Here is a 13549-nt window from a genome sequence, read left to right as displayed (position 1 = left end):
TGCAGGTTAGCCTGAAGCGTGGATTGAGTGGCTTCTCAGTTCTTTTCTGAGCCTTTTCCCTGGCCAGGCGTGGTCTCCTTCTAATTTTCCTCTTATATGCGGTTGTTTTTCAACGTCCTGATCTTGAACGCCAGGCTCCCAAAGAGGGAAAGGCAGCAGTGCAGGAGGCCAAGCGGGTTCTGGCCCTTTATGTCCTTGCGAGGACGCCTTGAGCTGGAGCGGGAGGGGCCGCAAGGAAGGCTGCGTCCTCCGTTTCTGCAGGTCTGTGATCAGAAGCGGCAATCAGAGCACAGCTCCCTGGTATCTGAAGGACAAGGTCCTTCCCCACCCTGGCTGCTGTGAACTGAGTGCCAGCTGCACCCAGCCCACTGGCCCAGCTGTCTGCTGCGGGCGTGGGGGTGGGGGTGGGTCGCTGCCGCCTGCTCAGAGTCGCACAGAATTAACTGCATTGTGCGTCCCCATCTTCCCCTGGAAGTGAAAGGCTTCAGCAGTCTCCGGGGTTTACACCAGCCAGATTCTGCTGTGCTCTCATTCTCCAGGTGGGAGGCAGATTCCAGTGCTTCTGCTCCGCCATCTTTCCAGAGTCTTCTCTGGGACAGGCAGTCTGTCCACGTTGTCCAGGACACTTTATAGGCCCTGCCCGGTGGATAGCACTGAGCCAGAGTCTCCTGGCCCCCACCCTGACCTGTGGCATCCTGCCACTTTGCAGGGGTGGCTCCTGGCAGGGCCTCGGTGCCCACAGAACCAGAGGCCTGGGAGGGCTGGGCCTTGTCGGCCGCTGGCCTCGGTCCTGGGCAGGCAGCCGCCTTTCTCCGTCCTGTGCCTTGCTCTGTGCGTCTGGGGGGCTGCCACACGAGGTGTTTGCTCTTGCTTCTGCATTTGGTGTCCCCCACAGACACCAGGCAGTTGATGTGTAAGTGACCATGTGCAGAGACAGGCTGGCAGAGGTGCTCTGGGCACTGCTGGCACGCCCTGTGCTGTAAGCATGCTGGCCACCCTGTCCAAAGTGGTCTGGGGGAGTTCCCGCTGTGGTGCAACGTGCAAGGGCCACATTGTCTGAGGATGAGTTTTGGAGGCTTGTGGGGGCAGCCTGATCCCTGTTTTGGGGTCCCAGGGGAGGAGAGGTGGGGGCACTGAGCTTTCCTGGCAGCGAGAAGCAGAACACCAGGGAGGGTGGAGACCCGCGTGAAGACAGCCCTTGAGGGTGGGGCGGGGGCCCCTGCACCCGATGGGATCAGAGAAGAGAGCAGGCGGACCGCTGGCCCTGATGCGCAGGTCAGAGGTCACTGGCTGGCAGGCGGGGCGGGATGGCAGAGTGGTGACCGTGCCTGGAGTCGCCCTGCAGGAGGAGCGGAGGCCCCCTGAGCGCGGGCTGGGGACCAGGACCACAAAGGGGAGGGGCCGAGGGCACTTCCGTGCACTGAGGGTGGGGAATGGTCCTGGGAGAGGTGTGTGGAGCCTGCCCTGCAGGGGCAGCGCCAGGCGGGCAGCCCAGGTGCCCGTGACCCATGGTCCTGGTTAACCTGCACCTGTATGTGGCCAGGCCTCTCCCTGGACACAGGCTCTTGGGCCCAGGCCTCAGCATGGTCCACAGGGAGGGCAGTGCAAGCGGGGTCGGGGGTCTTGGGTTCAGGGCAGACGGGGGGGCAGGGCCACTGAAGGGGAGACAGGGCAGCTTCTGGCAGCGATGGGGTGAGCTTGTGGCCAGGGGTCACTGGGGTGAGGGTGTTCCTGGGACAGTCATCAGGTGGGTAAGCTTGTCACTGGGTGGTCCCTGGGGCGTGGGTGCTGCTCCTTGGGGGTGGGGGGCAGCAGGTGCCGTGCCCCCCCCCCCAGTGTGGGCCTTGCTCGTTGAAGGGAGAAGCTTAGAGGTGACCTGGGGCGCAGGCAGCAGCTCTCGAGAGGGTGCGGGGGGGGGGGAGCCGAGGAGGGCCTCAGCCCCCCAGAAGCGAGGTGGAAGCAGGGAGAAAGTCAGGATGCTTCTGGACCATGCGGTCGAGAGGCGTCAGGGATGCGGTCTAGGGTGGCGGTGGTGTGGCGAGACCTGGGCGTATTTTGCAATTCGAGGATCGAGGCGCTCCCGTCGCGGCGCAGGGGAAACGAGCCCCACTGGGAACCATGAGGTTGCGGGTTCCATCCCTGGCCTCGCTCAGGGGGTTAAGGATCTGGCGTTGCTGGGAGCTGTGGTGTAGGTCACAGATGCAGCTCGGATCTGATGTTACTGTGGCTGTGGTGTAGACGGGCAGCTGTAGCTCCGATTAGACCCCTAGCCTGGGAAGCGCCATGTGCCTCCGGTGTGGCCCTAAAAGCCAAATAAATAAGTAAATAAATACTAAACTTCGAGGATTGGGATTTGCTGGCAGATGGGGCGTGAGGGTGAAGGAGAGAAGAGGGCGCCCCAGCTTTTAGCGGAGGCAGAAGGAAGCACCATTGCGTGGCCCTTGTGGAAGTGGGGCAGGGCCTGGGTTGAGAGGTTGCGACAGGCCTGGAGCTGAGACGTGAGCCTGGCACTGAGGACAGTTCTGGAGGAAAGAGGCCAGAGGTAGAACCGAACAGAAAATACCAGAAGGTGTATATATTTTTTTCTTAAGGTGAAATTCACATAATATAAAATGGAACAAATCAGGAGTTGCCGTCGGGCACAGCGGAAACAAATCTGACTGGCATCCGTGAGGACACAGGTTCGATCCCCGGCCTTGCTCCGTGGACTAAGGATCCGGGGTTGCCGTGAGCTGTGGCGTAGGTCGCAGAGACAGCTTGGATCTCGTGTTGCTGTGGCTGTGGCACAGGCCAGCAGCTACAGCTCTGATTTGACCCCTAGCCTGGGAACTTCCATATGCCTTGGGTGTGGCCCCAAAAAGCACACAAAAAAAGAACAACTCAGTGGCCTTTAGAACGGTCCCAGCTCAGCGTGGCTTCCCCCTCCTTTTAGCTCAGCAGTTTTTACAGCCAAGAGAGGCAACTGAGATGCTGGCGGGTGCCTGGCGGCAGGGAGACGCCCACGGCCTGGAAGGGGCCCCGGGGCTGGAGGGCCAGCGGGAGCCGTGTGACCTGGCCAGGTGCCACCCGATCCGGGAGCGGTAGGGCCGGGTCAGCCCCATGGAGGCCAGTGGCGTTTGCAGGGGCATCCGGAGGGACTGCCATCTGGCCGTGTGTGTGGCGTTGGTAGGGTGGTCAGAGTCTGGGGACTGAAGGTGCGGGAGAGAGAAGGGAACGCGGGGCCAGGCGGGAGGGAAGGGGTCCCCCCCACCTCGGGGTGGGGGCTGGTTGCGGCGAGAGGAGAGCTGTGAGCCACCGATGCTGACTGAGTACCTGCTGTGTGCAGGGCGTGGCTTTGGTGACGGGCACCACCCAGCCTGCCTCCTGGGGCCTGGACTCCATCGGGAGTCAGAGGACCCGCACCCCCGGCTGCCTTATGTGTTGGGAGGTGCCAACCGGGGTGTGTGGGGCCCAGATTGAGGTGCGGGGCGGGGGGGGGGCTGGGGCGGGGGTACCGGCTGTGAGCCCCTGGCTGACGCCCACCCCCCCACCTCGGTGGCCCGTTCTGCCTCTGCTGAGAGCCGCCCGACCAGCCGCCGGCAGCAGGGTCCGAGCCTCTGCGGTGCTGGGCCTCCGCCTTGGAAGAGGCGGTGGTCTCTGGAGCTGGGCCGCAGGGCTCTGCCAGACCCACGACTCCGTGGACAGGCTCCACTGCACGCGCTCCTTCTCCCGCCGAGTCTTGGCCAGGAACACACCTGCCCCTCCTGGCTCAGCCCTGGGCTGGGTCCCACCTGCCCTCCCTCCGGCTCCCGGAAGTAGCAAGGGGGCTGAGTCACCTGTGAGCACCCTCAGAGCTGGCAGGGCAGGAGGCAGCCCGGGGCGGGGAGGCTGGCAGCCGGGGGCAGAGGTGGGGGTGGCGGGTACGTTCACCTTGATTCAGAGAGGCTGGGGCAGTGGCCTGAAGACAGCCCAGGGCAGCCCCCCATCCACAGGGGCTGGTGGCAGTGGGTGCACTGCAGGACCCCGTCCGCTGCACCCACCCCCGTCCAGGCCCTGGGCCACCCCTCGGGCCCAGCCTGCTCCCCGTGGTGCAGAAGACACGCTGACCTTGGGTCTCTGCTGGGGACGCAGGCCCTGGAGGCCCGCCCCCGGCCCCTGGGCAGGGAATTCCTGAGTCCCGAGTGTGCTCACAAGTGGACCAGACGGGAGCCAGGTGGCCTCGCGCCTCAGGGAAGGGGTGCGGCTGGAGCAGAGCCTGGGCTGGGGCGGGGCCTCCTGCCCAGACGGCCCGGGCTGAGGGCACCACCGCCGCCGCCGACGGGGCCTTCGGCAGGGGGAGGGCAAGGGGAGGAGGGGGGACCAGCTCTCCTGGGAAGCCCGAGCTCAGGCTCCCATGTGGGGCCTTGCATCCGACAACACCCCACCCGCCTGCCTTTCTCCGGCCCTTCGGGGGGTGGGGTGGGGGCTCCCCTTCCTGCAGGGGGGCCTGCAGGTCCAGCCTGGCCACTTGAAAAGCTAAAGGGTCTCCCTCCCTCGGGGACCTCCTGGCAGCCTTTGCCTTTTGTCCAGCCCCTCATCCGCTGCACACGCATGTGCACGCGTGCACACGCACACACACCCCGCTCATGGCACACTGCAGCGATGCTTGGCTGGCCACGAGGTCGGGGACTCTGCTGACAGGCCGGGGGTGGGGGCGGGGGTGCCTGCTGCCTGAGACTCGCTGAGAGGCTTTTGTGGGGAGGAGGGCGGGGCTGGGATCAAGTGACTTTGGCGATTGGCTGAAGTGCAGCCGCAGGGCAGGAAGAGTTAACGCATCAGTCTTGAGATCGAATGAGAGGTGCAGGTGCCAGGCTGTCCTGGAGCTGCTGGTGTGGCCAGTGGGGCGGGCACACCCGGCTGGCCCCCACGTTCTGCTTTGGTGGCTTTGCGCTGGGGTGCTCACTTTCCCTGACACTTTCCGAGTCCCCCCCAGAGCCCTCCTCCCAGGGTCTGAGCCCTCCCTTAAACCAGGGACTCTTGGCTGGAAGGACGTCCAGGGCCCGCGTCCACCCCTGCTTGGACTGCCCTCTAGGGATGGCGAGGCCTGAGCCCAGCAGGTAGACTGTGGCCCAGCTCACCCCAGGGCCAGCCCTGGCCTGGTCCCCCTGCTGCCACCTTTAGGGTTTGTTTTTTTGAGGGGGGTTTGCTTTTTAGGGCCACACCCCGAGACATATGGAGGTTCCTAGGCTAGGGGGCGCATCAGAGCTGCAGCCGCCGGCCTACACCACAGCCACGGCAACACAGGAGCCGAGCCTTGTCTGCAACCTACACCACAGCTCACGGCACTGCCAGATCCTTAACGCACTGAGCGAGGCCAGGAATCGAACCCACAACCTCATAGATCCTAGTCAGGTTCATTAACCGCTGAGCCACAGAGGGTACTCCCGCCTTTAGGGTTTTTGAAGCAGTTTGCGGGGGGTGGAGGGCACAGGTGCTCCACCCACCGATGGGTGACTCATGCATGGGGTGCCCTGAGCGGGCAGGGAGGGACCGGGTGCCTCCCAGTGGCCGCGTGTGTTGGAGGGAGGGCCCCCAGAAAAGGACCGTGTGCTCCTTGTGGTTTGGACTCGGGGAGGTGGCAGTGGGGAGCCTGGCCTTTGGTCAAGACGCCTCCTGCTCCAAACTGTCTTCCTCCTTCCCCACCAGCCCTGGGATGAGGGGCTGCGGGGAGGGGTGGAGGGAGGGGAGTCAGCCACCTCCTGGGGTGATGGGCACACCTCCTCCTCTGCCTGGGCCCTGGGAGGGGGCTCCTGTGGCACTGGCCACCCTACACCAGCCAGCACCCCGCGGGCCCCAGGCCGTCAGCCCCCCTCTCCCCACCGACGTCCAACAGGGGGCATCGGCCTTGGGCAGATTTGCTGTCTTGCGTCAAGTGTCTGTTCAGGTCTCTTGCTTATCTTTTCAGTGGGTTGGTTGTTTCCTTATTCCTGAGTTTGAATAGGCCTTTATAAACTTGGGGCGCAAATCCTTTATCAGGTACCTGATTTAAATTTCTCCCAGTGTGACTTCTCATTCCCTTGACTAGTGTCTTTCAAAGAGCAGATTTTTAAAAATTGAATAAGGCCAGTTTATCTTTTTTTTTTTTTTTTTGACTTTTTACAGCCATACCTGCGGCATATGGAGGTTCCCAGGCTAGGGGTCTAATCAGAGCTACAGCCGTCGGCCTACACCACAGCCACAGCTACACGGGATCCAAGCTGCCTCTGTGACCTGCACCACAGCTCACGGCAACGCCAGATCCTTGACCCACTGAGCGAGGTCAGGGATCAAACCTGAGTCTGCAGGGACACTAGTCGGGTTTGTTATTGCTGAGCCACGACGGGAATGCTTTTGAGTCCTGCTGTTTTTTTTTTGTTTTGTTTTTTTCAATTTTATTTTTGCCCACGCCCACAGCATGGGTAAATGTCCAGGCCAGGGATCAAACCCATGTCACAGCAATGACAAAGCTCAGTCTTTACCCCGCCAGGCCACTGGGGAGCTCCTAATAGGTTCTGCGTTTAGTTATAGCTGAAAAGTCGTTGCCTGACTCAAGGTCACAGACACTTTCTCCTCTTTTCTTTTGGAAGCTTTATGGTTTTAGGGCCACGCCTGCAGCATACGGAGGTTCCCAGGCTAGGGGTCCGATCGGAGCTAGAGCTGCCGGTCTACACCACAGCCACAGCAACATGCGATCTGAGCCACATCTGTGACCGACCCCATAGCTCACGGCAACGCTGCATCCTTAACCCACCGAGTGAGGCCAGGGATCGAACCAGTGTCCTCATGGATACTTGTCGGGCTCGCTACCGCTGAGCCACTATGGGAACCTCCTGGTTTTAGGTTTTGCCTTTAGGGCTGTGATGCGTTTTGAGTCCCCCCTCTTCGCGTGCGGGGAGGTTAGGGTTGACGTCTTGTGTTTGCAGAGCTGCCTGGTTCAGCGCCACCTATTGGAAGATTGCTCTTTCTGCACCGACCCGCTAGTGCTGCCTGGTCAGTAGTTAGTTGTCCACGTGCGTGAGGGCTGTTTCCGGGCGTCTCTTCTGTCCCCTTGATCTGTTTTCCTGCGGACACCACACCCTCTGGATACCTGGCTTTTCGGTAAATCATAAAACCAAGTCATGCTAGCCCTTCACCTGTTCCTCTTCAGAGCCATCCTGGCTGTTCTCGGCCCCCTGAATTTACGTATGGATTTTAGAATCGGACTAGTTGTTTTTCTTTTTTGGCCACCGTCGTGGCATATGGAAGTTCCTGGGCCAGGAATCGCATCTGAGCTGCTGGATCCTTAACCTGCTGTGCCGCAGCGGGAACTCCCAGAATCAGATTGTCAATTCCCACCGTAACAGTCGTCCTGGACGCCTGAGAGGGAGCGCGTGGACTCCGTGCGTTAGTTTGAGGAGCACTTACGTCTTGGCAGCATCGAGTCTTCCAACCCCTGAAAATGGCATCTCTCACCTCACAGTCAGGTGTCCTTTCGTTTTGTCCCAGCAGTGTTTTGTAGTTGTCTGTGTACCGTTTTGTGTATCCGGTGATATTTACCCGCAAGAATTTCATATTTTTGTGGTACAAATGGTATGCAGTATTTTTATGTATTTGTTTATCTTTGCTTTTCAGGACCTGTGGCCTATGGAGGTTCCCAGGCCAGGGACTGAATCCGAGCTGCAGCTGCCGGCCTGCACCAGAGCCACAGCAACGTGGGATCCAAGCCTTGTCCGCGACCTACACCACAGCTCACAGCCATGCCAGATCCTTCACCCACGGAGCGAGGCCAGGGATCGAACCTGCGACCGCAGGAATTCTAGTCAGATTCGTTTCCACCGGGCCACGACGGGAACTCTGGTACCGAATGTTTTAAATATTGGTAAAATCAGAAGTTGCCGTTTTACTCTCTTTTAAGGGTGGTGTTCAGCTTTGCTGACAACATGCGCGTTGTGGAGTTCCCGTCGTGGCTCAGCAGGTTGCAGACCTGACCAGTATCCATGAGGTCGCAGGTTCGGTCCCTGGCCTCGCTCCGTGGGTTCGGGATCCGGCGTTGCCGTGAGCTGTGGTGTAGGTCGCAGACGCGGCTCAGATCCTGTGCTGCTGTGGCTGTGGTGGAGGCCGGCAGCTGCAGCTCCGATCTGACCCCTGGCCTGGGAACCTCCATATGCTGCACGTGCGGCCCTAAAGAGACAAAAAAGAAAAGAAAAGAAAAGAAAACGTTGAGATTGTTGTGCAACTGTCTGCAGATGTATTTTTATTTTATTTTGTTTTATTTTGTTTTCGTAAATGTATTTTTAAATATTTAATTTCCAGTTGCCTGTTGCTGGTACACAGAAATGCAGTCGATTCTTGTTTATTTACCCCGTGTCCTGCAACCTTGCTTGTGGCTTCTAGCGGTGTCTTGGGGGTCCACGGGCCTTTCTCTGTAGAGAGTGCGTCGTCTGCGCCCAGGAGCCGTTCGCCTTCCTCCCGGCTCATCGGAGAGCTTCGCATCTCTTGTTACGGCCTCGTTGCGCTGAGTGAAACTTCGTTTGGTGTTGAAGACGTGTAAACAGAACAGATATTCCTGTCTTCTTCCGTAGCTCAGTGGAGAAGCATTCAGCCTTTCTCCATTAAGTGTATAGCTATTTCGTAGATGCCATATATTAAGGTAGGGGAATTCTTCTCTAGAATTTTTTTTGTTTTTTCGTCTTTTCTTGGACCGCTTCTGTGGCATATGGAGGTTCCCAGGCGAGGGGTCCCATTGGAGCTGTAGCCGCCGGCCTACACCACAGCCACAGCAACACGGGATCTGAGCTGCATCTGCGACCTACACCACAGCTCACGGCAACGTCGGATCCTTAACCCACGGAGCGAGGCCAGGGATGGAACCCGAAACCTCATGGTTCCTAGTTGGATTCGTTAACCACTGTGCCTCGACGGGAACTCCTAGAATTTTTTTTTTGACCACACCTACAGCATGCAGAAGTACCTGGGCCAAGGCTCGGACCCATGCTAGATGCTTAAACCACTGAGCCGCCAGGGAACTCCCTTTGGTTTTCTGAGAATTTTTATCAGGATGTTCACATTTCGTCAGATGCTTTTTCTGCATCTCTTATGGTGATCACATGATTTTTCTTTCTTAATCTGTAAATAGAGTGAATTACCTTACTTTTAATTTGTAAATAGGGTCATCCATTTTCAAATTTAAGGAGTTCCCATCGTGGCGCAGTGGAAACAAATCCGACTAGGAACCATGAGGTCACGGGTTCGATCCCGCACAGTGGGTTAAGGATCCGGTGTTGCTGTGTCTGTGGTGTGGGCCTGCTGCTGCAGCTCAGATTCAACCCCTAGCCTGGGAACCTCCATATGGCGCCAGTGCGGCCCTAAGAAGCACCTCCCCCCCCAAAGTCTGTAAATAGAGTGAATTACCTTACTTTTAATTTGTAAATAGGGTCATCCATTTTCAAATCTAAGCCAGCCATACCTTGTTGGTATAAACCGCTGTTGCTCGCGGGTCTTGTACTTTTTATGTCTTGTTGGGTGTGGAGAGTTTTCGTGGACGTGTTCCATTTCTCTTGGGTAAATACCAAGAGAATTGTACATTATAGGAGGGAGAAATGCTCAATTACATGAGCAGCTGCCAAACCGTTTCCCGAGGTGGTTGAAGCAACGCACGGCCCTGCCGGCGGTGCCCCAGAAGCCCATGCCCTGCGCCGCTGGCACACGATCTCGTGCGTCTGTAGCAGTGTCTCATCACCAGCGCTTCTGAAAAAGCCAGCGGCTTCCTGCTCCTCAGGTGACAACCTGCCGTGGGCCCCGCCCCAGCAGGCGTGACTCCCCTGGCTTTTGTCGTCTTACTGTTCCGTAAAGGGCTTCGTGTCCCCGCGTCTCAGTTGGAAACTTCCTTGAGCTCTTTGGCAGGAGGCAGCTCAGGCTGTCTGGGGGCAGACACCAGGCGGGCGTGGGCACAGCCTGAAATTTACCCTGTGGGGCCCTGTGCTGAGTCCGCGGCCTCTCCCTGAACCTCAGTCCCTTGGCAAAGGCGGATGACGTGGGCAGGAGCCGTGAGCCATCCGTCTGGTCACCCGCCCTCCTTGGGCTCGCTCGGCGTGACTGTCCCTCTGGAGCGGAGCTGGGCAGCCCGTGACTCTTAGGCTTCGCGGGCCACACGTTCTCTGTGGCCCCCGCTGGGTTCTGCTGCTGGACGGCGGAAGCCGCCAGGGACGGAATGTTGACGATGGAAGTGCCCTGTGGCCACTGACTGTAAAACTTGATTGACAGAGGCAGGCCCAAGGGCCACCCGGCCAAGCCTGCTGGAGCCTTCTGTAAGGAGCCTCTGCAGGTGTGAGGGGCCGTGTGGCACCGGCGTCCTGGCCCCCTGGCTGGGCGCCAGCGCTTGGTCCTTGCTCGGCCAGCCAGGATTGGCACATCAGTGGGCAAAGGCCGGGGGGGACCTGGTCTGGAGGTCTCAGCAGGCGCAGCATCGCTGGGTGGGCCGGGTGGGGTCCCTGCGTCCAGCGCTGTCCCCCTGGGCTCCCTCCCCGCCCCCCATGAGCAGCTGCCGTTGGCCTGGCAGAGGGGTGCCGCCAGCCCCTCACAGCCCCACCGCCGTGCCGGCTCTGCAGCCTCCGTCGACCGGGCAGTGACTCTGGGGTCCAGCTCCCCTCCCAGAGTCCCTTCTCCATCGGCCCAGGATGGGTCAGAGCCCAGGGTCGGGGATGCTGGAGGTCCCTCTGCTCGCACTGCCCTCGGGTCCTGTGGCCATGCTGAGCTGCCAGGGCGCCGTGAACCCCAGACGGGTGACTGTGAGCGCGGCAGGTGTGGCGGGACAGGCCAGCAGACATGGCGTGGCCGGGGCACGGTGACCCTCCCCGAGGGTGACAGGCACAGACCAGGGTGGCCACCTGCCTCGGGACGCGGGCCAGGAAGCGGGGAGGGGAGGGGGCCGGGGGTCTGGCTGGCGGGTGTGACAGGCACAGGTGCTGGGTGTGAGGGCACAGCCCCCATCCCTGCCCTGGTGCCGCTTTCCAGTCGACGGGCTTTCCAGTGTGGGTGACCAGGGCCCGCCCTGTCCCCATGGCACGTGGCTACCTGCTCGTCCGCGTGCCATCGTCCCGTCCACCTTCCCTCCGGCCTGCTGCCTCTCCATCCGTTTCCTCATTTCCCGTGGGGCCCCCGCTTTCGCAAAGAGGTTGCTCCTTCTGGGCCCGGGGGGAGGGGTCGGGTGTCCCCGAGCGCCGGCCAGGGGCCTGGTTGCCGCGCTGGGTGGGCTGCGGGGCAAGGCTGGGGTGCGGCCTGGGGTGGGCCCCCCGGATGGGCGGTTTCCTGGGCCCTCGTTGCTGCAGTCAGCGGCTTCTTGAGACTGACCCACGTGGGGAAGCGGTTCTGAGGACACGGAGCTGACGTGGGCTTCGGTTCACGCGCACACGTTTGCCACCTGCGCACAAGCCGGTGTCCCCTGGAGAGCGCTCTTGGGGTGCCCTTACCCTCCCTGGGTTACCCCTGGGAGCTTAGAGCTGGGGTGCAGCCTTCCCTCCACCAAGCCCCCATCGCCATCCCCCGGTCCTCACACAGCCAGGCCGCGCCCTCTCCACGGACCCCAGGACCTTGGCGACCTGGCTGCTGGCCCTGCCAAGCCCTGGTCACCAGAGCCCTTCCCCAGGTCATGCTCAGGGCAGCAGGGGTGGTGGCCTGTCCCTGGTGTGCCCACAGCGGTCACCCTGGGGCAGTGAGGGGGGATCAGGCCTGTGAGTGAAGGGCCGGGATGGGCAGACGCCGGGAAGCGAGAGGGGGTCATGACCGGGGAAGGCTGGGGGCCCCAGCCGGTGGTCAGGGAGGCCTCTGGGGGTGGCATTTGAGCTGGGTGTGGGGTTCGGGGGCTGCCCTCTGGGCAGAGCAAGTCCCCGAGCTTCCACCAGAAAGTTGGTGCGATAATTGTCTGTGGGCCCAGCTGGCAGAGGTGTCGCCAGGGGGCCGCGGGGGAGCAGGACGGGCAGCGGGAGTGGGTGATGGGTGTCAGGGGGACAGGGTACCCTCTGCTCACGGCTCTTCGCGGCCTCGGGGTCTCCGGGCCGCCCCACCCTTGCTGGCTCAGGTCGGGAACCACCGCTGTCAGGGAGGAGGCCAGGTCGGGGCTGCTGCTGGCCTCAGAGAGCTGGCCTCCGTGTCCCTGGGCCAGGGGCAGGGCCCCCGCCCACCGCCCCAGTCGCAGTGGAGCCCCCTCCCTCTGAGCAGCCGGCGACCGCGCCCCAGGGAGAGTCTGCCCGAGCGGCCAGGCGTGGGGCCCTCGAGATGACACAGCCGTTTTTCTCCCAGAACTTCTCTGTTCCATGTGCCACCTAGACCGCCTGTCTTGCGCCAGAGACCTGTGTCCCTGGCTTCCAGTGTCGTCCGCTGGACCCGAGAGGCCACACGCTGCACCCTCAGGCTGGAGGTCTGTGAGCCGAGCCCCAGAGCTTCGGCTGCTGGCCGGCTTCCCGCTGCACAGGCTGGTCCAGAGCCCTGTCCCCTGGTGCCCCCTCCCTGAACCGCCGGCCTTGTCTTTCAGATCCGGACTGGGCCTCCTACACCCTCGGAGTGTTCATCTGCCTGAGCTGCTCGGGAATCCACCGGAACATCCCCCAGGTCAGCAAGGTGAAGTCTGTCCGCCTGGACACCTGGGAGGAGGCCCAAGTGGAGGTACGGCTGGGGGGGAATGGGGGTGGTGGTGAGAGGACATGGGGCGTTGCCACTGCCCCTGGGTGTCCTCAGCCCCGCCCTCTAGGTCACGAAACCTCGCGCCGGCAGGGACCTGAGGCTGGGGAGAGGTCCGGGGCCAGCAGCTGGACCTTGGCCCTCCTGTGCACCTGCCCCCACCCTGAGTCCAGCCCCAGGGCCGCCTCTCCCCACTTCCCTCCTGGGGCAGCTGCAGGGTGAATGAATGAGTGAGCCAGTGCAGGAGATGCTGCTCCCCCGCCAGAGGCAGCTCCTGAAGCTTTGGCTCCACATCCCAACACCTGGGACATGCTGGCGCTCAGGGAACCCCGCTCAGAGCAGTTGTGCACTGGCCTGGGCCTTCTCAGTATTAGAACTTTATTGCTAACCTTACAGAGAGTCACTAAAGTCAGGCCCTTCACTCGTTCCTTCATTCGTTGATGCAGCCTTCTGTGCGTCCATCCATCTCTTCACTCATCCATTCATTTATGCATCCATCCATCCACCCACTCATCCATCCATCCACCCACTCATCCATCCATCCACCCACGCAGCCAGCCAGCCAGGCACGCAGCCAGCCAGCCAGCACGCAGCCAGCCAGCCAGGCACGCAGCAAGCCAGCCAGGCACGCAGCCAGCCAGCCAGGCACGCAGCCAGCCAGCCAGGCACGCAGCCAGCCAGCCAGGCACGCAGCCAGCCATCAGCCAGCCACCCAGCCAGCCAGCCACCCACCCAGCCAGCCACCCACGCACCCAGCCAGCACACCACGCAGCCAGCCAGCCAGGCACGCAGCCAGCCAGCCAGGCACGCAGCCAGCCAGCCGGCACGCAGCAGCCAGCCAGCCACCCACGCAGCCAGCCAGCCACCCCACGCAGCCAGCCACCCACCCAGCAGCCAG

General features: G+C 61.5%; 1 protein-coding gene across 3 annotated transcripts in view; it reads left to right on the top strand.

Annotated features, from left to right (window-relative positions):
• The window catches only part of ADAP1 (ArfGAP with dual PH domains 1), an 82273-nt gene that overhangs the window by 27900 nt on the left and 40824 nt on the right, over positions 1-13549 (top strand). For all 3 annotated transcript variants that reach the window (XM_047779380.1, XM_047779381.1, XM_047779378.1), the window contains exon 2: positions 12506-12636. Coding sequence is in view for 2 of the 3 variants with exons in the window: in XM_047779381.1 (XP_047635337.1) it covers positions 12506-12636 (131 nt within the window). In the remaining variant the exon portion in view is untranslated. The remainder of the gene's footprint in view (positions 1-12505; positions 12637-13549) is intronic.

This window comes from Phacochoerus africanus, chromosome 5 (genome assembly GCF_016906955.1).
Source record: "Phacochoerus africanus isolate WHEZ1 chromosome 5, ROS_Pafr_v1, whole genome shotgun sequence".
NCBI lineage: Eukaryota > Metazoa > Chordata > Mammalia > Artiodactyla > Suidae > Phacochoerus > Phacochoerus africanus.
This window is presented reverse-complemented; position numbering and strand designations above follow the sequence as displayed.